At 56.5% G+C, this 27948-nt stretch overlaps 1 protein-coding gene and 1 long non-coding RNA gene across 5 annotated transcripts in view; one reads left to right on the plus strand and one right to left on the minus strand.

Annotated features, from left to right (window-relative positions):
• The window catches only part of RUSC2 (RUN and SH3 domain containing 2), a 60592-nt gene that overhangs the window by 19161 nt on the left and 13483 nt on the right, over positions 1-27948 (minus strand). Inside the window, exons 1-4 of one of the 4 annotated variants that reach the window (XM_080973379.1) lie at positions 23005-23119; positions 9546-11534; positions 1955-2734; positions 970-1155 (exon numbers count right to left, since the gene is read on the minus strand). In XM_080973379.1, coding sequence (XP_080829505.1) covers positions 970-1155; positions 1955-2734; positions 9546-11430 — 2851 coding nt within the window. In that variant the 5' untranslated portion in view covers positions 11431-11534; positions 23005-23119. Of the gene's footprint in view, positions 1-969; positions 1156-1954; positions 2735-9545; positions 11535-13999; positions 14367-23004; positions 23120-27948 lie in introns of those variants that run through there. The other 3 variants (XM_080973381.1, XM_080973380.1, XM_080973382.1) reach the window with 3 other exon arrangements.
• On the plus strand, positions 6973-7602 carry LOC308458801. Its single transcript, XR_013977678.1, has 2 exons — positions 6973-7087; positions 7373-7602. It is a non-coding gene; the product is annotated as an uncharacterized lncRNA (long non-coding RNA).

Here is a 27948-nt window from a genome sequence, read left to right on the forward strand (position 1 = left end):
CTGGGCTGCCATTCCACCAGCCTGGGCACAGAAGGGCATCCTCAAGGCCCACTGGCTTCCCTTGGGCTCTGGGTCGGCCACAAAGCTCCCTGGCTGCCATCGTGGGTTAGCCTGGCCTACCTTGCAGGGCTGTTGTGGGCATTAAATGAGGAGTGGGAAGAGCCGTGCCTGCCAGTTTGAGATCCCTGGAGGAAAAGGTGGGATATATGTGAAATAAATATCGCATTTTTCACTCCATAAGACACACTTTTTTCCTCCTAAAAAGCAAGGGGAAATGTGTGTGCGTCTTATGGAGCGAATGCAGGCTGCGCAGCTATTGCTGAAGCCAACACAGCAAGAGGGAGAGCTGCGCAGTACTTCTGGGTCGCTGGCTTTCGAGCGAAGCAGGATGAGAGACGGAAGGGGCTCCGTAAGGGCTCCTTCCCATCCCTCATCCTTCTTCGCTGGGAAGCCAGCAGACCAAGAGGCGCTGTGCAGCTCTCCCTCTTGCTGTGCTGGCTGAAGAGGCTTTGCGCAGCTATCACTGAAGTCAGCACAGCTCTTGGTCTGCTGGCTTCAGCGACAGCTGCGGGGCTTGCTCTGGCTTTTCTGGGAGGTGGGAGAAGGCACGGAGGGCAGCCCGTCAGTCCCTTCTCCCACCTCCCAGAAAAGCCAGCAAGAGCCGCTCTACCTTTAAAGAGCCGCGCCGAGCGAGCATGTCTGCGGCTGTTGCTGGCTTTTCTTGTTTTCCTCCTCTAAAAACTAGGTGTGTCTTATGGTCGGGTGCGCCTTACCGGGCGAAAAATACAGTATATGATTTCAGAGACAGGGGGCTGACATTCATGGCCCGCTGCTGAGTCCTCCCCTTCCATCCTGCCCTTCTAGGGGGTCCCTCCAAGGCCCCCTTTCAGCCCCCCTCCCCACCCAGAGGGAAGAGGGGAGGACAGCCGCTTGCTGGCTGCCACAGCCCCACGGGAGGAGGGGGCCCACCGTTGAGTCTGCAGCTGGCGCGGCCGGTGCTCAAGGGGAGCTCGAAGATGGGGTTCCTCCAGGGCAGCCTGCCCTCCGGCTGCTTCCAGTCCAGGCTGCCGGCCAGCCCCGAAATGCGGTCCAGGCCCAGGGGGTTCCTCCGCCGGTACTCCCGCCACTTGAGGGCTTGCGGAGAGAGGTGGTTGGCTGGGGGGGGCACCCGGGACGAGGCAGGGGGCAGCCGGAAGGAGAGATGGGGGAGAAGGAGAGGGGCAGAAAAGCGGGGGGGCAAAGGGGAGGAGGCAGGAACAGAGACAGGCAGTTAGTAGCAGCAGCAGCATCGGGGTGTTCAAGCAGTGGAGCCCCCCCAAAAGGTGCAGGGGAAACACACCTGGAGGGCACACCTGAGGGGGGCAGGTGGGGCAGGAGGCAGCTGGGCAGAGGAGGCTGCAGGGACCCCCGGCCATCTGATGCTTCAGAGGCCTTTCGCACACATGCACACAGGCATATTCTGCAGAATCCTATAACTGTTGAAAGGGGCCCCTAGAGTCATCTAGACCACCCCCTGCAATGCAGGATGTGTCTCAGTTCCGGCACAGCCTGGCTTTCCCAGGGAGGGGAGTTAGAGAGGCGTGAAAGGACAGGAGTCAGTGCACCCCCAGGATTGGAGCCAGTCCTTGGCCAAAGACAGACACACCCATCCCCTGCCCTCCACCGGCTGCTCCCCAGGGGGAGGTTACGGGGGGTACCCTCACTCACAGGCAGTGGGACCCTTGGCCCAGAGATGGTGCCTTGGCACGCATTCCCCAAAAGCAGGACCCACCCAGGCTGGCGCTGGCAGCCTGACAATGGCAGCCTATATCTCCTCCCAACACCCAGTGTTTTGGGGGCCCCAGCAATGAAGGAAAATGGCATAGCCCCCCCAAAAAACCCATGCACACTCCCAGATCTTTCCCCCAACACCCCAACACTCTGCTGCATGACCGTCTCTGGACCGGCTACCCACCATTGAGCGGCCGAGGGCCCAGCGATCCTGCGCCCAGAGCCTCGCTGCAGCCGAGGGGCCACTGGGGCTCTCCATGGTCGCCTGGCCTGGCCAGGATCAGCCCAGGGGGCATCAGGGGAGGCAGGGCGGTGCTGCGGTGGAGCTGGCGCTCGGGCACAGGGGCATCCAGTTCCGGCAGCAGCACGGCAGCCTTCGTGGGCGCGGGCGGGGGGCTCTCCTTCTTGGTCAGCAGGGCGGTGCCGTTGGCGTTGCTGCTGAGGTTGGCAGCCTGGCTTCCTGCGGGAGGGGAAGTCCCGGCTGGCAAGAGGTTGGCGGAGACCGGGCAAGACCTGCTCCGGGGCGGGTGGCTCTCATTGCCCGGCGAGCAGGAGGAGGACGAGGAGGAGTCCACGCTCTGGAAAAAAGGCACGTTGTTTCGCACGGGGGAGTAGCTGCCCAGCGGGGACGGGCGCGTGGTCTCCGGCACGGGCTTCCTGGCACAGCCGTCCCCCAGGGAGGCCGCCCCGTCCGCTGAGCGCTGGCCGTGCCCCAGGGCCGCCGCCTGGACCACCATCTCGGCTGAGGTGGCGGAGGCTGAAGACTGGGAGGCGGAGGAGAGAGTCTGGCTGGCGGCCGAGCGGCTGTAGAGCTGGGAGAGGCTGGCGGCAAAGTGGCTGTGCAAAGCCCGTGCCTTGGGCTGCTTGGCAAAGTGGTGCTGGAACACAAAGGGCTGGATGGGCAGGGTGGTCGGGCGCTGGGCCTTGCTGTAGCGCACCACCGACTTGCTGTCCGCTGCGCCGCCTGCAGAGGGAGAGACAGCGTGAAAGGACACCAGGGACCCAGGCTCCTCTTCTCCCAGCACCAAAGGCCCCATAGAAGATTGGACTGCAGATAGACTGCCTCTGGAGCTGGAAGTTCCATAAGAGCATGAGAAGAGATAGCTGGATCAGGCCAAAGGGGGCTAAGGATATCTCTAAGGACAAATATCTCTAAGGATGTAGTTTTATAAGAATTCTAAGGTCTCAAACAAAACATAAATGTTCATAAATGTACAAGGAAAACACATGCACAAGTATATAAACCACGTGTCTGAAATAGTACAGGAGAACAATCCTGAAGCTATTTTGACTCTCCCAAATGGACCTCAAATATTTCTCTGCAAGGAGGAAGGAGAAGGGGAAAGCTTTCCAGTGGTCTTTGGACTGTAGGGGCTTACACCTCCCTGTAAATACAGTCTGGCAAGTATCACTCTCAATATGCGTAAGAGATTCAGGAAGTATTTACCATCTCCAAGGAATGGGCAGGCTACCCAGAAAAGGCAACCAAGTAAGGCCTTATCAGGTATCCTGGCAGACAGGAGAGAAGCAACACTCTCAAATTTCTGCTGGAGACTGCCTCCTTCTGTGATATACGTATGATGTTTTGGGGGGTGGTCTTGGATTACAGGGTGGGCAATCTCAAAATTCTATATAGGGGCTTGTGCACCACTGTTCGGGGTTCTCCTCCCTCCTGCGTGTGGTGAGTGGGGACCCTGTTGCAATAGTTTATTTCCTTTAATAAAGATCAGGCTTACTAGCTGCTTTGCTTCTCAATATACTCTGGTTGGCCTCTGCTATTTTCTCCTCCCGATAGGGAACCCACTTAAGGAGTCTATATGGGTTCTGGAATACCCTGTAAGGAAAAGGGAGCAGTTTTTCTTATAACAGCTGGAACCCTCACAGACTGCCTCTGGGTGGCACAACAGCTTTAAGAGCATGAGAAGAGTCTGCTGGATCAGGCCCAAGGGGCCCCATCTCAGCCAGCCTCCTGCTCTCCTGGAAACACGCAAGCGTAAGAGCCACTTTTCCCTCCTGCAGTTTCCAGCAGAGTGACTTAAAAAGCCACTCTCACCTCATCCCTCTGCACTCATATCAGGATGGACGCTCAATGAACAGTTAGCTGGAAGCGTCCACTGCGCATAGGAGCCAACTCCATGGGGCCGAGGGCTCTCCAACCCCCCAATGAAGTATTTGAGGGAGCCAGCCCCCCTCCAGTTGAAGGGCACTGCCATTCATGTGGTGTGCATGCCCCATGCCATGTAATTGATTATGTGGGTCAGGGCTTACCTGAGGCCCCCCCCCCAATATTTTATTCAAGTTGGTGCCCCTGTGTGTGTTACTTTTTGCAGTGAAAGGCTCCGTCTTTGGCATAAATGTCTGTGAAATGATGCCCAACACAGACGCTGTCCAGTCTAAGTGCCTCTATCACTCTGGAAACCTGAGTCAGAAGCAGCCTGGCAGGTGCTGCTCTGGGCATCTCCCCGAGGTTGGCGTGACCCTCCCAGGAGAATCACACAGGCAGCCCCTTTTGGAGCCTCTGGGTCAATGTGCCCCTTGGAGCAAAAGGGAAGCAGAGAAGGGGAGGGCAGGCAGAAAGGAGCCTCCTCCCGGATGGTCAAGCCTCTTGCCAAGGCCGACTGGCCCCTTCAGCTCTGCTGGACTCTCCTTTCCATGGTCCAGGGAAAGAGGCTCCTGGAATCCCAGAGACGCCTCTTCCAACCCACAACGTTGTCCTTAACAGCTCTGAGAAGTTCCCTAAAGACAAGCTCAGGCCACCTCTTCTGTACCTTGGTTGTCGAACGCCTTGCGACTCAAACGTTTTGGCTCCTAAACATCAAAAACCCAGAAGTGAGTGTTCCAGTTTGTGAAGGTTTTTTGGAAGCCAAACATCTGATTGAGTACAGGAAGTGCAATTGGAAGCCGCAACGTGGTTTCTGAACTGTTCTGGGGGTCGAATGGACTCCTGGAACGGATTAAGTTTGACAACAAGGTACCACTGTACCTCAAACTGGACAGAGAATCCACCCACCTCCCTCTTGATTCCGGCCACATTTTGGATCTTCACATTGACTTGGAAGAGCTGGAAGGCCCCAAGGGTCATTGTGATAAGAATTTTAAGGTCTCAGATATATATTAAATGTTCATAAATGTACCAACCAAGTACGTACATAGATCACCACAGGAAGACCGACCTGAAACCATTTTTGATTCCCAAACTGAGCAAATGTTTTCTCTGCAAGGTCAAAGGAAAATGGAAAAGCCTCCCCATTGTCTTTTCCTTCACAAATCCTGTATTAAGGGCACATTTAAGATATGAATAGGGTGTGAGCCTGTGACCTGGCCCAGGAACTAAGTATTTATCATTACAAAAGACTGGCCAGGCTCCCCAGGCAATCCAATCAAGTGACCGTTAAACAGGTAACCTGGCAGACAAGAGGTAAACAAAGCACTCAGATTTCTGCTGTAGACCGCCCTTTCTGTGATGTAGTTATGATGTATCTGAGGCAATTTCAAAAGTCTGTATAAGGGCTTGCACACCATAGTTCTGGGTTCCTCCTCCCTCCTGCGTGGGGTGAGCGGGGGACCCTGTTGCAACAGATCAATAAAGATCAGGCTTACTAGCCGCTTTGCTTCTCAATATTCTCTGGTTGGCCTCAGTTATTTTCTCCTACCAATAGGGAACCTACGTAAGGAGTCTATATGGGCTCTTGGATTTTTGTTTGCAACATCATCTAGTTCAACCCTCTGCAATTCAGTTTCCCTCTCCTGCCCCTGCCTTGAAAGCCCCCCTTCTTATTTGCTGCGGCCCCTCTAGGGTTGTGGTGGCAGAGCCCTGCCTGGTCCTCTGGCTCAGGGGCAGCAGCACCCCAGCCCCCAACCCTGGGAAAGAAGACCAGGCCAGGCCAGCGCCAAGCCCAGGAGGGATCCCCCAGGTGCCCGATGAATGAAAACCAGCAAGGCAACAGACCAGGGTGCACTGCTGGCTCTCAGTCAGCTGAAGGCATGGCCGAACTCTCCCAGTTTATTTATTATTAAATGTACGCCCCATCCTTCCTCCCAGAGGAGCCTACAAAGTGAGAAAGCAACCAAAGCACCTTACAAACAACTTCAAAGCAGATGGAGAGCAGGAAAGATCTCCGCTTAAAAGGCTCGTTGGAAGAGGAAGGGCTTCAGCAGGTGCCAAGAAGGCGACAGAGGCTGCCTAATATCCCAGCGGAGGGAAAATGCCCCGGAAAATGTCAGGCAAAGCAGGATGAGGGCTCAACTGGCATCTCCTGTCAGAGCCACAGGTCTGGCTGCCCCTGGAAGGACTTTGGCATCTGCCTGGGCAAGCAAGCCTCGCTCAGCCTCAGAGAATGGCGCAGGCCAACCTGGCAGGGCCGTTGTACGGGTTTCAAGGCTGCGTTGCGTGTGCCAAGCAGTCAGAGCTCTCAGAAGGTGCTGGGCAAGTCATTAGTGGTGCTAATTGGAATATCCGAAGGCCTTTTTGGGACCAAGCCGTGGTCGAAAGGGAAGGCATGAGTCACCCCAGTTCTGCCCCTGGACAAAGCAATCAGGCGCATCCTGCTAAGATCACCAGATCCTTGGATCCAATCAGCATTTCATACAAGCATCTGAAAAGGGGAGAACAGCTTCTCTGAGGCTGTGCTGGAGGAGGCACTGGAAAAACCGCATCAAGCTGGAAGGATGGAGCAGGGAGGCTCAAAAAGCGTCCCATGGGTGGGTGAGCAGGAGTCAGCAGTGGGGGGGGGGGCAGAACCAGGGCCCTCCCTTCCCCCACCCACCCTGATTCACAGCCCCCTTCCCCCCTGAACCATCTATGTGTAGGGGGGGCTATGGGGGTTTGAGCCTCTGCCCTGGACCCTCTTGGAAGGGGGTCCATATGAACCAGCAAGGGCCAGCAAGAGAATCCCACACCCCTCAATTGGGGCTGCAAGGGCAGAATCTGCCCCTCTGGTGGCCAGGCATGTTTGCCTCCTCTTCCTCCTCATGCAAGAGGGGCTCCCCCAACACCCCCACTCCCTCCAGACCTTTTCACTTGGGATGTCCTGGGCTGGCGCTCCCGGCAGCTGGAGGTGTTTTGCTTCCCTGGGAGAGGAAGGCGGAGAGCAGCTGCCTTGGCCCCTCCCTGAAATGGGAGCCCAGCTGCTCAACACGAGGGTCTCCTCCTGCTGGAGCACAAGACCAGCTTCTCCCCTTTCAGCTCTTCGCCTCCAGGCCAGCGGCTGCTCCCACTTGGGAGACGACTCGGAGCTGCTTTGGACAGAGATCTCTCCAAGGGGGACAATTCCTGCCTCCAAGCAGGGTCTCTGGTCCTGCCAGGAGCCCCGGGAAGGTAGGGAACTGGGGAGTCCCACTAGCAGCCTCCCCATAGGAAACTGGGTGGCAGCCGCAAGTAGACCAAGGGGGGGGTTATTAGGTGTTATGCTGGAGTGAATGAAGAAAATGATGTTTATATATAGCGGACAGACCAAGAACCGGAAGTTCTTTAGCTTCTTAACTTCGCTTTCTCTCTCTCTTCTAAATCTTTTTCTATTCCTTTTTTTATCCCTCCTTCCCTCCCTCCCTCCCTCCCTCCCTCCCTCCCTCCCTCCCTCCCTTCCCTCTTTTTTGCCTTTAGATTAATGTTTTAGTTTGGCCAAAAATGAGAGAGAATATTCAACTGCATGACTTGACATCTTTCCGCAGGGCCTGCAAGACAGAGCTGTTCCGCCTGGCCTTTGGTTTGGACTCAGTCTGACCCTTACGTTTTCCGTCCCGTTACGGTTCTGATCCATGGGCTACTTTTAAGACGAAGCTGCATTTTAAATTGCATTTTAACCTGTATTTTAAATTGTGTTTTTCCCCCCATTATGTTTTTATTGTAATTTTACTGGTGTTAGCCGCCCTGAGCTCGGCTCTGGCCAGGGAGGGCAAGGTATATTATTCTTATTCTTATTAACAATAATCTTTGTATTCTTCCTTATAAAAAGAAAAAAGACACAGCAGACCGAGGGGGGGTGCCAGGGCCCCAAACTGAAGGGAGTGCAGAGAAGAGTGGAGGCAAAGCTGCCCTTGAGGCCAGGAAGGGCCAGGGAGCATCTTTGAGGCCAGGACCCTTCCTGGTCCAGGGTGCGAAAGGGCAGTGGGAATGTCCAGACAGTGGTGGGTGGACTGAGGAGCCTCTGGTCTAAGTGCTCCCGAGCATGGATCTCCCTGGCAGGGGGCTGGACAAGCCACCTTCTCGAGAGTAAAGGATTTGAGAGGAGTTGTAAAACAAATACTGGGCAGGCTTTGGGATCGGGGCCCGTTCCTGCTGCAGGAGGGTGCTGTTTGGCTTCCGAGCAAAGCCTGCCCCCCCTCTTCCTCTCCCAAGGAGGCTCTTTGCACCCCCAGAGCCACCCCTTCCCTTCCTTCTCTGCTCACCTGCCGTTGGACGGCAAGACCAGCCAGGGATCTGGCCCTTGTGGGCACATTTCAGATCCTCAGCAAACCAAGTCACACGGTGGCATCAAGCAGGCAACAGAAATCAGGAGAAAGGTTTCGCTGCAAACCTCTGGGAGATGTTTCTCCAGAACAGAGGCTGCCCTTTGGGCCGGGTGCTGTCAAAAGAAAGCTAGGAATCTCCTCCTTGTTGCAATGCTGGTCGCCAAGGATGCCTGAGCCCCAGACCAGCAGAGGCTAAGAGGTGAGGGAGCACAGCACCCCGGGGCCAACACGCAGCCCGCCAAGTGCCCAAGCCACACATCCATGGGCGAGAGGGCTCTCAAGGGCGACTCTTTGCCTCCCCAAAGGGCGCAATGCTGGGATAACCAGAGAGGAAAGTTCTCTTGTCCTCAAATCCTGTTTGCGTCTGGTCAGCCTTTGTGAACTAGAGGGGCCACAGGCCTGATCCAGTGGGCTCTTCATTTGTTCTAATTTGAAAAGGGCATTCTGGCCATTGCCTCTGTATTTTCCCCATTGATCTTTGGGTATTTGGATTTTTTGCTTTGCATTTTAAGTTTCAGAGGCTTGCCTCAGAGCGGAGAGTTGGCTCCCCTCCCCAAACCGCCACACTAACCTCTCTGTACATAAAAAGACAAGGCCCTTTAATTCAGACCAAATGGCTGCAGCTGCCGCCTCACTGCTGGTTCCGCCTCTGGGGCATTGTCTGCTGTGTGGTGGCTGCACCCAGAGGCAGTGGGGTGCGTCCACAGCTCCCCACGTGGTCCAGCCCCACTGCATGCAAAGTCTTCCCCTCAGCACTGGGCCTCCCTGAGGCTCTTTGGGGAGCCACGAACGAGCCGTGCTGTCCCTCCCAGACACCCCAATACCCCCCCATCAGACAAGAAGTGGCCCCAATCCTGATCAGGACCCCCAGTTCACCCACAAGGATGTTCTGGCCTGGGAGGAAATGTCCCCTGCTGGCCCCGAGGGCTGGTCCCCTGCAGGTAGCCTGCCTGAAAAGCGTCATCCTGCCCATCATCACCCTTTGGGGGAAGCCATGTTTATAGAATTACATAATTCTGGAGTTATAATGGGCCCCCAAAGGCCATCTAGTCCAACTCTCCGCAACACAGGAATTACAACTTGAGCATCCCTGACAGGGGGCCACCCAACCTCTCTTTAAAAGCCTCAGCTGAATCACAGAATCCTAGAATTGTTGAGCTGGAGGAGACCCCAAGGGCCATCAAGACTGACCCCCTGCAATGCAGGAATCCCAGGAGGAGGAGACATTGAGCCGACTGCCCCCCTTCCAGCATTCAGACAAACACGCACAATCCACCAGCTGCGAGAGAGAAGCAGCGTGCCCATCACCCAGGGCAGTGGCTTACCATCAGCTCGGGCACGAATGTCTTTCTGGCCAAGGCCGCTGGCAGACCCCTGCTCCATCAAGGCGGAGAAGAACGGCTGCGCGGGCCCCTCCTGCCCGCAGGAAGGCATCTCCCTGGAGCCCAGGCCCTTCCTGGGGGCGCTCAGCCCCCTCTCGGCGCCACGGTGGCCCTCGCAGCTGCGGTTGAGGGCGTGGGACGGGAGGCTCTGGCTGTGCCTGGCCTGGCCCTCCAGGAAGACGGATCCGTCCCTCTGGTACTCGGGGATGGGGGAGAACTCCAGGGAAGAGTCCCTGCTGGTGCGCAGCGGGGGAGAGGAGCCCGTCTTCTTGCGGCCCTTGGCCAGCTCCGCAAAGGACGTGACCCGCTTGGGCGGGGAGCCCTGGGAGGGCAGCGCAGGGCCGTCGCTCAGCTGGACCGGGCAGCTCATCATGCGCTCCAGGGAGCCCAGCCGCCCGGTGGGGCTGCGGTCCAGGCTGCGGTCGTAGCTGCGGGACCGCTGCCTCCGCGGGCCGGCCAGGGTGGGCGGCGAGACGTTGACGTACACCTGCCCCTCAATGGCGCCCTTCTCGGCCTCCCCCTGCGACTCCTCCCGCGAGCAGTCGGTGTCGCTGTCGGGCCTCTGGAACAGGTAGTACTCGGTGGGCTGCAGGGGGCTGCCCCGCGGCTGCTCCTCCGAGCAGCTGGTGATGGACGAGCCGGCCGGGCTGGGCGAGGACTGGGAGGACAGGTCGCAGGTGACCAGCTTGTAGTAGTTCTGGGTGGCCACCACCAGCCGCGCCTGGCTCTGGAAGCAGGCCGTCAGGTCGGAGGCCTCGGAGGCGCAGGGGTCACACAGGGCAGGGTAGGAGTTGCAGTTGGCGTCCAAGACCGGGGAGGAGGCGTGGTGGCACCCGCAGGCCTGGTGCGGCTCGCCAGGCGCCTTGGGCTCGCCGGGCGAGGAGTGCAAGTCCAGGTAGAAGGCCCCCGAGTCCGAGTGGCTTCCGGAGGAGGAGTCGTCGCAGGAGTGGGCCCCCGAGTTGAGGTTGGGGTGCGCGTGCCCGTTCATCTTGTTGTAGAGGGCGCTGAAGTTGACCAGGACGCCGTCGGAGCTGTTGCAGGAGGAGTCGCTGACGTAGCCCATCGGCTGGTCGGGGGCCTCCGACTGGCTGGAGAGGCTGTAGCAGCAGCAGCGCTGGAGCTCCGCGCTGGAGCAGCTGCAGGTCCGGCTGCGGGGGGCGTCCCGGCTGTGCGCCAGCTCCTCGCCGTCGCTGGCCCACTCCTGCTCAAAGGAGAAGCTGGAGGGCTCAGCGCGGTGGCAGCCGTACTCGTCCAGCTCCATCAGCTCAGGCGCCAGGCGGCTCCTCTTGCGGGCGTCTTCGCGGGACAGCTCGTCCTCCTCCTGGCCCTCCACCACGTCTGCCCGGGGGCTGGCGCTCCAGGGCTTCACGACGGGGCTGGTGTCGTGCAGGCGGAAGGGCGGCAGGGCCAGCTCATGCAGGCGGAAGGGCGGCAGGGCCAGCTCATGCAGGTGGAAGGAGGCCTTGCCCAGCTCATCTTCGCAGAGGTCCTGGGTCTCGCTGCCACCCAGCAGGAAGGGGTTCTGCCGCTTGTTGGCACCGGGGGCAGGCGGGTCCCTGCGCGGGGCCTCCTTCTCTTCGGGCGTCTCCCCCGGGGCCAGGGTCGCTTCTGGAGCCTGGAGCAAGCTGCTGTAGAGCAGGGAGTCGGCCTGCGAGAGGTCCCGCTCCGGGAGGGAGCCGGTCCGCAGGGCCCCCGAGTCGGCCTGCCCAAAGGGGTTGGCCCGTTTGCTGGTGGTGCCGCAGCACGGCCGGTCAGGGACCTGGCAGTGCACCAGGGGAATGTGGTGGACAATCAGCGTCTCGCCGGCCAGCTTGGGGGGGCTATCCATCGTCGTCGCTCTCCAGGACCCCCGCGGTCCCCAAGCTACCCATGGAAGGATTCAGGTGAGGAGGGACTGCAGAAGCGCATCTCATCGAAGCATCAAAGGAGCACCTGGAGGGAGACAAAGAGCAAGGAGTCAGCAGCCTGGAAACAAACGGAACCGACTGAGGGTCCCACTGCTGGCTCCTGCCTGGACCACCTGGGGAGACCCCTGCTCAGAACTCTTGCTGAGCCCCTGGGACTCCGCAAGTGGGACTCAGCAAGAGAGTTAGTGACCCCCCAGGGGAGGAAAGACTCAAGACTGAGAGGGGGGGAAGGAAAATGCCTCAGCACTATAACAGAAAGACCATCACAATCACAGGTAAATCAGTCTTTCTCAGAAAAGTCTTCGGCAGACTACTAAAAACCTATAGACACTAAAACAGAGGTTTTCAACCTTTTTGAGTCCACGGCTCACTTGACCAACTACATTTTTTCCTGTGGCTCCCCTGTGGGGCTCAGGAGCCCAGGAGCCCTTTGCCTGCAGAGCTGGCAGCCTCTCCCCCTTTTCCAAACACCCTCCCTTGTGGAGTATTCCCTCAGCCTCCTCTCCCCCCTCCTTGGGAGTCCTCTGGGCAGCCACTGCTGCCGCCCCTGGTCTCTGAGCTGCCCCCCTGCCCCAAAGAGACGGGCCTCCTCACACTGCCCCACAGGGGCCTGGGAAGAGGATGTCCCCAGCCTTAGTGGTCCAACAGAGACTGGCCAAAGGTGAACGTGAGGCCAATGCCTTGCCTTGGGTGGCAGCAGCGGGCACTGCCAGGCCTGCATGGCGGAAAGGCTCCCCTTCAGCACCGGGCACTCAGCTCCCAGGCAAGCCTTGCACACAGCAAGCCCAGGAAAGGCCAGCGTGGCCCTTGTCTGCCTGCCTGGCCTCCCACTTGTTTCTCCATTCCCAACAGCAAGGGCTGGCAGGCTGGCTGGGCTCCCTCGCCCGCTTGCTTGCTTACTCTGATGCTGCCTCAGCAACCAGCGCCCCCTGACCGCCAGCCCAGAGGCACCATTCGCCTGTGGGGCTTAGAGCCAGGGCTGCTGCAATAAACAGCTGTGCAAACCTTGGGGAGTAAGAGACGCAAGAGGGCATCAGGAGAGGGAGGGAACAAAAGAGGGGCAGAGGCCAGGGTTGCCTGTGGCACCCCTGACCATCATTCAAGGCACCCCAGGGTGCCACAGCACACTGGTTAAAAACCATTACAGTGGACACTAGGGTTGCAACCGTGATCCATGTGGGATGCACGTTCGCAACCCGCAGCATTTGCAACCTGCTGTGGCACATCCATGCACGCGCAGGTTGCGATTTGGCACTTCTGTGCATGCGCAAAGCAGGATTTAGTGCTTCTGCGTATGTGCGACCCCCGAAACCCGGAAGTAACCTGTTCTGGTACTTCTGGGTTTCAGCAGATCCATAACCCGAAAAAACACAACCTGAAGCACCCGTAACCCGAGGTATGGCTGTAGACTAAAAGAAATTAGAGCAAATAATTAAAAGAGAACTAAATTTGTTTCTGGGGGACGCGGGTGGCGCTGTGGGTTAAACCACAGAGCCTAGGGCTTGCCGACCAGAAGGTTGGCGGTTCGAATCCCCGCGACGGGGTAAGCTCCCGCTGCTCAGTCCCTGCTCCTGCCAACCTAGCAGTTCAAAAGCACCTCAAAGTGCAAGTAGATAAATAGGTACCCCTCTGGCGGGAAGGTGAACGGCATTTCCGTGCGCTGCTCTGGTTCGCCAGAAGTGGCTTAGTCCTGCTGGCCACATGACCCGGAAGCTGTACGCCGGCTCCCTCAGCCAATAAAGCGAGATGAGCGCCGCAACCCCAGAGTCGGCCACGACTGGACCTAACCCTTTACCTTTACCTTTTTAAATTTGTTGCTACTGAAGAAGACCCTGGGGTCATGCACTCCCCACCTGCACCCCAACCGTATCTGCACTTGGTCGCACCTCCTTTCCCTGCATACACAGAGCACAAAACAGCCCCCGCACCCCCCCAGTTCTCCAGTCACCACTCATGTCACCCCAAGGCCTTGGGGTGTCTATCTCCTTTGCCTTCCCGGGACACACAGCATCCCATGACAACAGCCGAGCCGACGTTCCCCCTGGGTGCTTCTGCACCAAAACCACCCTTTTTCTGTCCAGGCCGTGGATCTGCTTCCGACCCCCAAGAACCAGAAGCTGTGGGGCTGGAGGCAAGAGCCTCTCCCTCGCATGGACAGTCTCCCAAGGCAACCAAAGCAAAGAGCATTTTTCTGGAGAAGCCCATTGCCTGCCACTCCTGCCAACCGCCAGACTCCTGGCCTCTTGACAGAAGAGCGTTTCTGAGTGCTCAACTCACAGCCGGACCCCTTGGCAAACGGACCTTCCTGGAACAAGCTGATATTGCGTCCCCTCCATTAGGGAAGATGCCTACCTGCACAGTGACCCCCTGCCCCCACCAGAAATTAGGTTAATGGGATGCCGTGGGAACCTAGCAAGACCACATGGCACTAGGGAGCCAGCGAGAGCCTTGAAGGAAAGAAGAGAGGTGGAGGGGGCCCAATCCACTCACCCAGAGTCCTCCTTTCTCAGGAGTCTGGGGCTGGTGCCCTTGGAAAATGGGGGGGGGGGGACTGTGTCCCCTCTGGAAGGGAACCCCAAGGCAGCAGCTGCCCACAGGCTGCCTTGTCCTTGCTTTCCTAATAAATAGCATTTGATAAATTATTCCTGGCTCTGCTTGGAAATTCATAGACTCCAGCCCCATTCTTGGAAATGTCTCCTGGTCTGTGGTTCACCACCTGCCAGTTTGGGAGGGATGGATGAAGCTCTCAGCTGAGGTGTGGGGAACACCCCACGGGCATCTCTGATAGGCATTTAAAGAAAAAAATGGTGATTTGTGGCTTCAGGAATCTCAGCCAAAGCCTCCATGGCTGGGTGGTGGAACGGGGGGGGGGGCAGCACTGCCATGGGGTGACTCACCCCTAGCAGGATGAGGTCATGAAGCCCAGAAGAGCCATTGTGGGGTGTGGGGTGTGGACAGGCTCCATAAAGGACGTCTGCTGCTGCTGATGCCCAGGACTGACCTGCTGGGAGCCCGAAGGGCCCTGCCCTGCCTCTCTCCACCTGGCTTGGGGGGTGGGGGGGCTGACAGGCTCCATAAAGGAGTGCTTCTGCTGCTCAAACGGGGGGGCTCCTTTTTAAAATTGTTTTTATTTTTTATTTATGTTATTTTAAATTGTAATTGATATTAATGTTGTCTTTTTAGTTTTAGATTTTATGATTTATGTGGAAATTGTTTCCCATTTGGTTGTGTGAGGCGTTCACAAAGTAAAGGAAGGATTGAACTCTGATTAATAAGAATACACACAGAGGCTTGAACCAGCAAGACTCTGGGAAGGGTGCGTATAATCGTGTCTCTCTGTGTGTCTCTCCAGCCCAGGTCGTTTTATTCACAAAAGAACTTTTTACAGAGTGTTCGAAAGAACCAATCAGATTTCTTCTGAGCATTTCAACAAACCCATGTGGGGACAAGTTAAACTCCAAACACTAGTTAGGCATGCATACTTTTGGTAAATAATCAATACACCTGATAAGAAGGATGGCCAGGAGGACAGCGATCATTATCACCTTTATGTGAGACCTGTTTCCTGGCCCTAAGATTAACATATCAGAAAAGCTACATCAAAGAAGCTTGCCCACTATCTTTATGGCCCAGGATGCCTGCCTGGCAAAGCAACTGGGCTGTGTACGTGACTTGTCAGGCAAGAGAGATGGACAGTAGAGATGCCAGATGGCCAGAGATGCAGAGGGTTGTGGGATTTGGTCAGAAATTATTGTCAATGTATCAAACCCAGTCAATACAATGCATTCATCGTGGACACAATGGCTTGATGCATATTTTATAATTCCTCATAGTAATCCCACCTGACCCCACACTCTGGATATTTGCACTCCTACAGTTGTGTACCTTTTGACATGTTTTATATATTGTTTATGACTTTTGTTATGTGGGTAATTATGTAAAACTTGTCATGTTGTACGCCACGTTGAGCATTGTTTTAACTATGGAAAGGCGGCATACAAATAAAATGATGATGATCTGGCCCTGCCTCATTGGACACCGGAGGAGTCCAGCCAAAGGTTAGCCCCAAAACACTATTCTGCCCCCTCCCCTCTATCCCTGTCTAGCGGTGCATCGAAATCATGCGCACACAGCCGAGAAGGCTTTGCTGTGGCAGGACCAAACGGCGACTCACCCCAGCAGGTGAAAAAGCAAAATGGGTAAAAAATCAATTAAAATGCAGCTAAAGACCCAAGAACAATGAAACGTGTGGGACACCTTTTCACCCAAAAAATAATCCGTGGGTCCCTGAAGGCATCTAGGTCATGTGCTGTCTGCCCCCAAAATGCCCACTTCCCCCATCACCATCTCCGCAGGTAAGGCAGCCCAAAGGTTGGCCTCAGCAGCTGATCACGAGGCACAAGAGGGTCCTCCTTGCTTATGCTAGGTAAAGGTAAAGGTACCCCTGCCCGTACGGGCCAGTCTTGACAGACTCTAGGGTTGTGCACCCATCTCACTCAAGAGGCCGGGGGCCAGCGCTGTCCGGAGACACTTCCGGGTCACGTGGCCAGCGTGACAAGCTGCATCTGGCGAGCCAGCGCAGCACAGGGAACGCCGTTTACCTTCCCGCTAGTTGCTTATGCTAGTTATTTATTAAATTTGCACCCCGCCTTTCCTTCGAGGAGTTCAAGGTGGCACACACACTTTTCCTCACAACAGCCTTGCAAGGTACGTCAGGCTAAGAGATGGCGCCTCCCAGTGGGCTTCATGTGGCTGCCTCCAGGTTGAACCCACACTCTAACCACTGCACCACACTGCCTCTGAAGCGTTAGCTACTACATCAAGGGCGCTGCATAAAAAACGGAATCTGTTGTCTCACAGGCAGCAAGGAAAATGGGAGTGAATTTTGGCGGCCATCAGACAGGCAGGAGAGGATTTGGCCAACTTGCAAGATCACGCACCGCTTTCAAGACTGGAGCAACCGTATCCTGCATCTAAGCAACCACCAGGCTCTGAATTTGCAGCCACCAATAGGGTGACAAATCGTAATCCACAAACAGGGATTGGGGGCCAACCAGATTAAGGAAGTGGCGAGATCTCCACTAATTATTATCTTTTTAGGTAGCAGTTTAGGGGTGATGTGGATCAGATCCAGCTTGTTGCACTTAAAATATCTATTAAGTGCAGCATGCTGGCCCGCATCCAAATCACCCCTAAACTGCTGCCTAATAATAATAATAATTGGTGGAAATAAACAGTGCTATTTTTCTAGAAAAAGAGGTTCCAGAACTCACCCTGAACACCTCCTTTGTTCTTTTAGGATGGCCAGGGTGCTCACCTGAGGGGGGCCAGAGTGGAGTTCTGGTGAATTCTGGCTGAAAAAAAGCCCTGCGTGCATAGATCATTTTGTTTGCATGCCACCTTTCCCTAGTTAAAACCATGCTCAAGGCGGCTTACAACAAGGAAAAATATTAGATAATTACAGACGTAACAAAAGCAGTCACAAACAAATAAAACATCAAGAAGTACACAACCAAACTGAACAATACTCCCCCCCTCTCTCACACACACACAATTTTGCCAATACAAAACTCAGAAACACACACCTGAAAGCTATCTGCTAATTGCCACTCTAGGGGAAAACGGGTGAGCGGGTGAAATTTTCCTTTTTAGCAACGCTCAGCATCTGTCACTGTGCAGAAGTGAAAGAGATTCCGACTAAACATCAGGAAGAACTTTCTGACAGTAAGAGCTGTTTGACAGAGGAACGGTCTCCCTGGGGAGACGGGGGCCTCTCCTCCCTTGGAGGTTTTTAAGCAGAGGTCGGGTGGCCATCCATCATGGAGGCTTCAGCAGAGATTCCTGCATCGCAGGGGGTGGACTAGAGGGCCTTTGAGATTCCCTCCAACTCTACGATTTTATGATTAAGGGACAGTTCACAGTGCCACACAATTCTGAGCAGGTGTAATTCACTCCCCCCTCCTCCAGGAGCACTTCAGTGGGATGTTTGGCTCAGAATCCCACCCCCCATCAGGAGAGAGTTAGCAGAGAATCCAGCAGCGCTTGGGTGATGCAAGAAATCCCCCAGCCCTGCGGCCTGAATGCATTTCTTGAGATGCGACTGGCGCCTTCAGAAGGCAGAGCAACCGCTGAAGGCAGGGTTCAGTGGAGAGAGCAGGCAGGCAGGCAGGCAGGCTGGGGGACGCACTGTGCGCATGTGCTCGCCTGTGTGCTCTGCGCACTGGGAGCAGGAGAAGGGGAGGGAGGCCGCAGCTGCAGCAGCAACAGCACTGAGCTGTCAAGGCTGCGGCTGCCGCTCAGGCGAGGCTGATCCAAACCTCCCCCGACGGCCGCTGGAGGGAAGCCCAGCCTCCAACCGCGCATGGATGGATGCATGTGCGCATGGATGGCACAGAAGAGTGTCCCTGTGTGGGCTGCTGGCACGCTCCCTTCCAGCAGCTTCCTCGCCTTGACAGCGGTGCCTCTCCAAGCGGCCGTTCCCAGAGCAGCCGCCATCGCTCTTGACTGCCGCTGCAAAAAGCTCTCATCCTCGTCCTTGGCGCCAGAGGCTCTGCCAAGCCCAGAGTGATGGCGGGGGGGGGGGGCTGTATGCTCAGAAGCAGGGAGGGAGGGGGGAAAGGGTCTCAGGGGCTTTGGAAGAGGGGTGCCATCTCCAGAGGGGGTTCCTGCTTCTGGTATGGGGAGCGATGGCAACAAGAGGGAACAGCCTGTGCAAAATGCCCTCATTTAGAAAGATCACAGGGTCATGCCAGATGAGTCAGTGCGGTGCAGCTGTTAAAAGTGTCAGACTAGGAGCTGGGGGACCAGGGTTCAAATCCCCCCTTGGCCCTGAAGCTCACGAAGGTGGTCTTGAGCTCAGCCACTGCCTCTCAGCCTAGCCTGCCTCACAGGGCTGTCGTTGTGGGGATTAAATGAGGAGGGAGAGAACAGAAATGCAGCAAAGATGTTAAGAAGAGCTGGAGGCACATGGGCGACCTGTTTGCAGCAAGGAAAAGGCTGCAGCAACCTCAAGGAGGCCAGGCGGGGATTCTGGGAGAACTGTTGGCCTTGGAGCCCCAGCAAAGCTCAAGTCAAGGATCAGGGTGCCAGGGGACACCGGGACTTAGCCCAGGGCAGAAGGCTTTGCATTTATATGGGAGGGCAGGATGGAACACATCCTTTGATAGGCTCCAGCTCATACTGCAGACTAGTCTTATTCTTTTATCCTCTGTCCTCCTAAGGTGCAGAATTTCAAAACACACCAAAATTAACTTAACACATGTAAATTAAAGCATTCAAAAGTATCCTAAGAGCAGTAAAACCACCAGGAGACACTTAAAAACACCAAACACAGCTGAGAGGAAAGAGGAATCCTAGGACCGTAGAGTTGGAAGAGTCTACATTTAGGAATCCTGCTGCAAGGGCGAAACGAGGCTTTATATCACGCTGGTCAGAGACCCAGTTTGGCAAAAAACAAACCAACAACCCACACACATTTGTATACACACACAGGCTGGCAGCCTCAACGGGCACCTCTGGAGGCTTCACCTGGGGCAAAAAAACCAGCCAGCTGCCCCTCACTCCTGTAATTATAGCTCTGCCTGCCAACAGCCATCCCTGGATGGGCTCGAACCACCAACCTTCTGGTTAACAGCCAGACACACTGACCCATTAAAAGAGCAAGTCTCCAGCTGGCACCCAAATGCCACATCTGCCTGGCACACCCCGCCCTAAGCAGGCCTGTCCCCAACAGGGACCTGCTGTACCTCACATAGCATAGGACCTGGGAGCAGAGAGCACCTTGCCTGAATCACAGATTCTCTCATCCTCAGCTCCCCCTCTGTGAAACAGGAAACGCAGCAGCAGGCCTCGCAGGACCGTTGGGAAGAGGTATGAGACCAGGAGATGCCACTACCTGCCCGGGCTCCCTAGGGCAGCAGTGCCCAATCCAACACACATTTCCCCTGGAGAATGGCAGCCTCTAGACATTCAGTCCAGCTGCTGCTGAGGCCACTGGCCCAGCTGGGCCAGTGCTGCTGGCTCTGACTGGCAGTGTCTCTGGGAGAGAAAGCAGAAAGGGAACTTGGCACCTCAGCCACAAAAAGGGCAAGCTGCGCTCCCCTACCGAATCCAAGGGAGGAGGCCCTGGGTCAGCGGTAGCTCATGTGCTTTGCATGCCAATAGTCCCAGGTTCAACCCCACAGTTCAAGAGAGCTGCTGCCAGTCAGTGTAGACAACATCTGCCTCCTGCCAATGACTGTGCCAACACAGCTGCCAGCCTTGGCTAAACACAAGCAGGTTCACCTGGAGTCAAGCAGCTGCCCAGCTACCCGGTAAGCCTGCCCGTGAGTGGAAGGAGAAGCCTGGCAGCATCCAGTGAAGCTGGACTTCTCCACGGAGCACAGTTAAACTGCGGAACTCCCTCCCACAGGAGGCAGTGATGGCTTTAATGTGGGAATGTTCAGGGATGCAGGAGATGATATATTGTTTGATTATAGCCTTTCCAACTTGTGTAAACAAGTTCCACAATTTAGCAGAGTAACATTCCCCCTTTTAAACTTGCAGCGGATGCGTTTGCTCAGGCTCGCTAAAGCCTCTATAATAACTGCTCTGGTATTTCCCCCTTATTCCCTCATAAAAGATAAGACACGGCACAGTCTTCTATAAAAGTATAAAAAGGTTTACTCACACATCATTCTGTTCACAATCGGATCCCAGAAGGCAGACTTAGCTTAGAAAAGTAACATACACCTGGAAACTATCTCATAAGGAGACAGTCCCTCTGGAAGCCAAGAGAGCATCTTTGGCTAAGTAGATGTTGCTTCTTTGATGCATGTAGTCAAAGAGTGCAAAGATGGCTGCCCTGCCCTGTGCTTTTGTCGTTACCTGCACAGGTGAGACCACACCCACCTCTCGTCACATGCAGAGGAAGTCTGTCCCAGCCCAGAAGGAAACAGGAAGTTTACCTGCTGGCTGGACAGACATTCCTCCCCATGTGTAAACATGTTCACTCTAGGAAAGTTGTACTTGACTGCTCTTGTGTTTCACATCCCACATTTAAGAGAGGATTGGACTAATTCATGGAGGAAGAGACGGCTATCGGTGGGTCCTGGCCAGGATGCCCATACTCTGCCCTCCAGAGTTGGAGGCAACGATGCTTCTGAACCCCAGTTGCTGGAAACTGCGGGAGGGGAGAGGCCTCTGGTGGTTGGATTCTGCTCGCTTGCAGGTTTCCCATTGGGGCATTTGGTTGGCCACTGTGAGAACAGGATCCTGGACTCGATGGGCTACCATTGGCCTGATGCAGCTGCAGGCTCATCTTCTGTTCTTACACGGCGAGAGCAGGATTGCTGCTGGGATCCCAAAGTGGCGCTGGGTGCTGGGGGAGCAGTCAAGACATCATCCCCAGGAGGTCCTGCCAGAGGGTTCACATACCCACTGGGGGCAGTCACTGCCTCTCAGCCTAAGTTCCCTCACAGGGCCATTGTGGGAGTAAATGAGGAAGGAGAGAACCATGGGTGCCTGGGAGAGAAAAGGGGATATAAAAGAAGCAGGCAGAGGGCCTTCTGGGTAGTGGCGCCACCCCCCCCCCTGAGAAACACCTTCCCATTCGATAACCAGGAGATAAGTAACTATGCAACCTTTAGAAGACGTCTGAAGGCAGCCCTGCATCAGTTTTTTTAATATTTAATGTTTTCTTATGTTTTTATATATGCTGGAAACCGCCCAGAGTGGCTGGGGCAACTCAGTCAGATGGGTGGGGTACAAATAATAAAATGATGATGACGATGAAGGAAATCAGCTCCTTGCTATGGAAATTGTTGAGCTCAGCTCTCTGGCATCAAACAACTGTGAACATCTGCAAAATGCGAGAACTAAAAGGAGACTGTTGCGTCTGCAAAAAGTGACCCGGGCTGAGAAGGAAGAGGAAGGAGAGGTCTTCATCAATAATAAACACACTTGCCCAAGTGCCACGCAAATCCTCAGGGGTCCTGAATAACAGGCCTCTTTATTGGGTCCATTTCACGGACAAAGAGACGACCCACGGAGTTCTTGCTGCAAGGGGCTTCCTTCCAGGCCAAGAGCAGGCCCGACGCCACACTCTTTCCAGGGTCAGGGACGTTATTTTTATTCACAAAAACGTTTCTCTGCTACCGCCTTAGCATAAAATCTCAGGGTGGGGAACAACAGCACAGCATGAAACCTCATCGGAAAAGAAGCAAATCATCACTAACGCGATTGGGGGAGGGCGGTCGATTTTACAGAGCTGCACATTTTTGGAAAGTAAGATGCTAACAGAGCCCGGCTCCACGCTCGCCCCCGTGGGAGGGGAAGGAGTCCTTCCCGGCTCGGGGCCTGAAAGCCCCCACCCAGGCCTGCCCCTGTCCCCCCCCCCCGCCCACCGAGACCCTCCCCTGCCGGGAGGAGGCGACAACAGCCACCCGGAGGAGGGCATCCCTGGACCCCCTCGATACCACCCGGGCAGGAATCCTGGGAAGAGGCTTTCCCCACGGCTGCGGCTCCCAGGCCTGCCGCCCCCTCCCCAGCCCCAAATCTCCTTTCCCCTCCATTTGTCATATCCTGATGCTGCTCCCCACTCTGGAGAAGAAAAAAAAGACGCACCGGAGAGACCCCTCGGCCAAAGCGCCCCCTCCCCTCCCGCGTCAAGCTCCAGCCTGCGCGCCCGCACTGTCAGCACCCCCCCCCCCCGCCTCCCCCCGCTCTTCCCAGGCCGCGCTCCCGGAATTTGCGAGAAGAAAATGGTGCCTGCAGAGGACGGCGAGCGGCCGCCGCCTCCCCTTCCCCTGGCGAGGATGCCCCGGGAGGGCGAGGAGGCGCTGCAAGGCACCTGCTGCAGCCAGCCGGGCACCCGCCAGACCCCGCGCCGTCCCCGGAGAGGGATCTCCAGCTGCCCCGGGGCGGATGGGGGGCATCCCTCAAGCTGCGCGGCGAAGCAGCTGTCAAAACTCCCGGCAAGGGGTGGGGGGTCGGAGGGCTGCAGCAGGTAGGGGCTCCAGGAGGAGGCGGTCCCCCCATCCTCGCCCTCCATCCCTCCGCATCCTCCCTGCCTCCATTGTCTCCGCTCCCCCCCCCCCCCCCCGCTTCCAGGCATCATCTCCCGCTCGCTTTGTCTGGCGGCAGCGCCGCTCCCTTTGCAGGTGAGCCTGGCCCGGAGCAGGGAGGGCTAAACCCCAAGGCACGACCCCCTCCAAACCAAAAAAAGCCCCCCTCTCACTAAATAATCCCCCCCCCCCCCCGCCGATTGCAGCAGCAGCCACACCCCGAGTGGCGGCGCACAAAGGCGAGGATGCCCGTCGCCACTACCCTCGGGGCTCCGGGTATCCAAGCGGCAGGACGCCTGGGTCCGGGTCCAGGGAGGGGGTCTGTGTGTAAGGCAAGCCTGGTGCCCGGAGGAGCGAGTGCGGCCCGGGCCGGCTCGGGTGGCCCCGCGGGCCGAGTGAGGGCGTGGCACGGGCCACCTGCGCCCCCGGGGACCCCCGCGCTGCCCGGCTCACCTGGGGCGCCGCTCCTGGGTGGGCAGGCGGGCGTCGTCCGTGGTGCTGCTGCTATCGCTGCCTCCGCCGCCGCCGCCGCCGGGCTCCGCGCTGCATCCCTGGCAATGCGGCGGCGCTGCGCAATGCCCGCTCCGCCTCCCGCGCCCGTGACGTCGCGCCCGGGACCGCGGCTCCGCTCCTCGCGCGCGGGGCACCGCGCAGGCCCCGCGGGACGAGACGGGGCGGCGGCAGGAGGGCAGCGGGGGGCGCAGCCCGGGCCAGGAATCGCCGGCCACCCGCCCCCCCCCCGCCTGCCCAACGGGGCCAGGCGCGTTCCTGCCCTGCCGGGCGCGCGCCGTCGCCTGGGAAAGCTAGAAGTGGCCGCCAGAGCGGGAGAGGATTCCGTTTGGGGTACCGGGGGGGCCGCTGGGAGGAGGGCACCCACCGCACCCCAGCCGTCGCGCGTCCCATCCATCAGGATGTCAGAAGTGCCTCGGATGAGGCCCCTCCAGCGCAGCCTCCTGCTGTCCAAGGGGCCAAATGTCCCCAGGCATCTCGATAGACTGGCCCTGGAGCTGGTGGTTCCACCAGAAGCTAAGAAGCGCCCGCCGGGTCAGACCAAGGGCCCCCCTAGTCTGGCATCCTCACCTCGCAGGGGGCAACCAGCAAGCAGGATTGGGGCACAAGGGAACGAGAAGCGAAGAAAAGCCGCCTGGATGAGGCCAGAAGGGGCCCACCAAGTCCAGCACCCTCACCGTGGTCAGCCAAGTGCTCTTAAGGGATCTGAGCACAAAGGATCATAGACTCTAGCTGAAAGGGACCCCAAAGGTCATCCAGTCCAACCCCCCTGCAATGCAGGGATCCAGCTGCAGGACTGGCCTGATGTTCATAGATGGTGCATAAAGAACCGTGAGAGGAGGGGCCCCCTGCTGGAAAGGACCAAGGAGGGCCATTTGCTTGCAATAATGATAATGATAATGATATTCCCCAGCCACTCTGGGCAGCTCCCAACAGAATACTAAAAACACGATAAAACATCAAACATTAAAAACTTCCCTAAACAGGGCTGCCTCCAGATGTCTTCTAAAAGTCAGATAGTTGTTTATTTCCTTGACATCAGATGGGAGGGTGTTCCACAGGGCGGGCACCACCACCAAGAAGGCCCTCTGCTCCCCCCCCCCAACCTACACAGACGCAAAGGCCTCTCAGACAGCCCCAGGAGGTGGCCTGACCCACTCCCCACAGGGCTCCCCCAGCAGCCTCTTCCTCAGACTCTGGGAGGGGTGGGGGTAACTGTGCAAGCGGGCACATGGGGGTGAGCAGCAGGAGGGGTCGGGTTCAGGAGAAAGAGCCCCAGGAAGCTCTCTCCAGCCCCAGGGCTGTGGGCAGTGGTGGCCTTGGGAGGGGAGGGGTGGCAACAGATCTCCAAGAGGTTATTTTTAACACTCCCTCACATGTGAATGTCTGTTGCATTCAGGGAATGAAAATAGCCTGGTGTGGCACGCCCTATTTATGCCCTGGCGCAGCAGAGTCCTGCATTCACGGGGGGTGGGGGGTGGGAGGAAGATAATAATAAAAACAATTATTTTATTATTATCACCCATCTGACTGGGTTGCCTCAGCCGCTCTGGACAGCTTCCAACACATATAAAAACACGACAGCTTCCCTATACACTGCAGAGCAGACCCCCCCCAGCAACCCCCCACAAAAGCACAGGGGATGGGCTGGAAGGGGCCATCAGGGGAGGTTTCCAGGGGGCAGCCAAAAACTCTGCCTGCAGGACTGAAACAACTGAGCTGCTAGGAGGGAGAGCAAAGCGGAACTTTTGAGGGGTGGGGGGTGGGGGCCTGTGCTAACTGGTGCCCATTGGGAGGGTGGAAGGAGGGAGGGAGGCCAAGAGCAGGGGGAGCAGCCAGAGGGGGGCATTCAAATAAGTTTGACTCAGAGTAGGCCCATTGAAGTGAATGAGCACAACTATGTGATGTCTCAGGGGTGAGTGAAAATCTACATCAGGAACCAGGGGGGAGTCAGTATCTACATCTAGATCTCCTGCCCCTGCCTGTGGATCCTGCTGCCTGAGGTGCGTTGGGGCAGCCAGAGAGGAACCCTTTTCTGTGGGGAGGGGCTCAAGACTCAGCAAAGAGACACTCTGCCTCTGTGTCTGAGGGCCCCCCCCCCCTGGAGGGCAGAGCTGGACTACTGCTGCCACCTGCCAGCTTTTTCCATTGACTATGTGGCTGCCCAGCCCCCACAACCCCCAGGGTTGGCTCCTTGGCCAGCCCTGCCACCCAGAGGCAACTAATTCTAGTTTTGCCCCTATCGTCCCCTTCCCTGCTAAGTTGCACAAGGGCAACCCTGGAATTCAGGAGGAAGCTGGTGGGCCCTCGCGGGCTAGCCATAAGGAAGAGGGCAGGATGGGGGGGGGCGCTGGCTAAGGACGGTGGGGCAGTGCCTAATGGAGCAGCCATCACTGATCATGGCACACAGCCTTCCGGAGCGTGATGTGCTGAGATCTGGTGTGGTTCAGGGGATGAAGAGCTGGGAGCAGATCTTGGGAATCTGGGTCCACGACACTGAAATGTGCAGACACCCCACCTAAGAAGAGCCTGCTGGATCAGGCCAATGGCCCATCATCCTCGCCTCACAGTGGGCAACCAGATTCCACAAAGAGAAGCCCACAAGCAGGATTTGGGCACAGGGGTCCTCTCCCCGCCTGCATTTTCTGGCAACCACAGAGGCTCTCTCTTCCAATGGGAAGAAGAGTGAGCCACCTCCCGTGTCGGAGATGCCAAATGCTATCAAGGCCGCACGAACGACAAGCAAGAGTTTGCTCACGTGCGCGACAAGTACTGGCTGAGTCCTAAGATTCCTGTAATGGATTCTATAATCCAGGGAAGTTGTCGCCAAGGAAACGAGCAACAAAGCACCGAAACCTCACAAAATATCAACAAAACAGTAAGGATGTGAGCAGAGCTCTGCAGCAGCAGGTGGATCAAGCCAAAGAGGCCCATCTGGTCTGGCATCTTGATCTGGCCACGGCCAACCAGGTGCCCATCCTGGGCATCCTACAGGCGGAACAGGAGCAAAACAATAGTCTTCTGCCCTCTTGCATCAGCAGGCATTCAGAGGCAAGCAGACTCTGGGAATGGAGATGACTAGTAGCTCCTCCTGAGTAAATCACAGTGAGAAAACAGCTCCTCCTGACACAGAGAGATCATCTTTTAAACATGGGGGCTTTGCAACCTGCCGACCAGCCAAGATCCTTACCTAGTTTTTCAGTCTGCCTACCAGACAGTTGATATCAAACAGGCAACAGAAGCAGCAGGCACCAATTCTCCTCGCGTGGCATGTTGTTTGTGAAACCTTCAAGGGCCTTGAAGATGCCACCTCCTCAGAGGAAGAGCAACACAGCAAACGCAGAGGAAGAGACAGAGGCAGCTGCCGGGAAAGAGGAAAACTGACCAGGAAAGCCCCAGAGATGGGCGTCTCTCCTTGATTCAAATATAAATACCAGCACACTATAAGAATGTCCTTTAGGGTATAAGTGGCAGAAGGCAGCACCTGCTTTCCAGGTGCCACCCATCACTCCTGCCCTCCTGCTTGCAGGTAGCAGCCCCTGAGGGAGCCCTCAGTCCTGGCCTCACACGAGCCTCCAGATGCCACCTGCCTGACCCCCAGAAGCCCCTTGGGGGTGAGTGAGGGGGGCGTGTTCTGCTTGGTTCGGAGGAGCAGACCAGATATAACCAAGGGAGGGCCATTGAGCCAGGGGCCAGATCCTGGCAGGTGCTATGCACGGTTCTGCAGCCAGCTTTCCTCTTCTCTTGGGTGCCTCCCCTTTGCAGTCTGCAGAGCCTCTGCTGGGGAGGTGGAGAGAGCAGCTGGCCACCAAGGGAGCCAAGCCTGGGCTGCTGAATGAAAAGGCCCAGTATCCGTGCAAAGAAAAGCTCCAAGGAGGGGCCTGGCACAGATGCGGCTCGGGTCACGATCCCAGGGGAAAGGGCCAGGGCAGATCTGCTCTGCAGGCTTGGGCTGAATCCGCCGGCTGGCAAAGCACCACCTTTGGCAAGACAATTCCCCTGGCTGAGCGAGGGCCGGGCCAGTGCTCCTGTGCATTCTCCCCATTGCTGTGTGGCCACTAAGCCAGAGATCTCCATGGCCCAAGGGAGAGGCACGGCTGGTGTGCACAGACTCATCTTGGCTCCAGGCTCTGGCTTCCAGCCCTTGGCCTGGGCTCCTCCATCTATCTTTTGCCCACCTGCAAGTGGCTCCACCTGATTCCTGGAGGTGCCAAGGGAGAAGAGAAGGCCTGCCTGCGCCGGAGCTTGGCTGGAACAAACTCCCTTTGCAAAGCCCAAAGCATCATGCTCTTCTTTTCCACCATGGCGCATCAAAGAGGTGGGAGCTCCAAGTTATCCAAGGTGAAATATCTCCCTTTCCTCCTCACACTGCAACTCTTCCAGGAAGGCACATACTCTTGACCCAGGGGCTGAGATGAGGCCTTCACCTCCCGAACCCTTTCAAACAGACTGGATTCCTTTCCGCTGAAATTCCTCAACTAATTCCTCTGTTCCAAAGTGTTGCTTCTTGTCCTTAAAGAATCATTAACATAGTTTAACCCCCTCATAAAACAATTTCCTAAGAGCGTCTATTCAGAATTTGAAGCCACTGTGTTTATTATTCGACCGAGGTATCTTCTAACTTAATTGTTATTTAATAAATACGTTAGCTGCTTCTCAAAATAAAGTATTGGTGCAAGCTGTCATATCATGTCTGATAAAATCTGCTAAAGGCATACGCAATATTGCAATAAAACACTTGTGCCATAACAAGTAGGAACAACAGAAATCACAGCAGCCATTTAAACAGCACCCCCCCACCAAATCAAAAGCAATCTGGAGAAATCAGAGATCACCCCCTTTTTTCTTTTCCTTCTTTCTTTTCCTCTTTCTCTATTTCCTCCCTTC

This window comes from Podarcis pityusensis, assembly GCF_964106645.2.
Source record: "Podarcis pityusensis genome assembly, chromosome: 11".
In the NCBI taxonomy this organism is placed as follows: Eukaryota; Metazoa; Chordata; class Lepidosauria; order Squamata; family Lacertidae; genus Podarcis; species Podarcis pityusensis.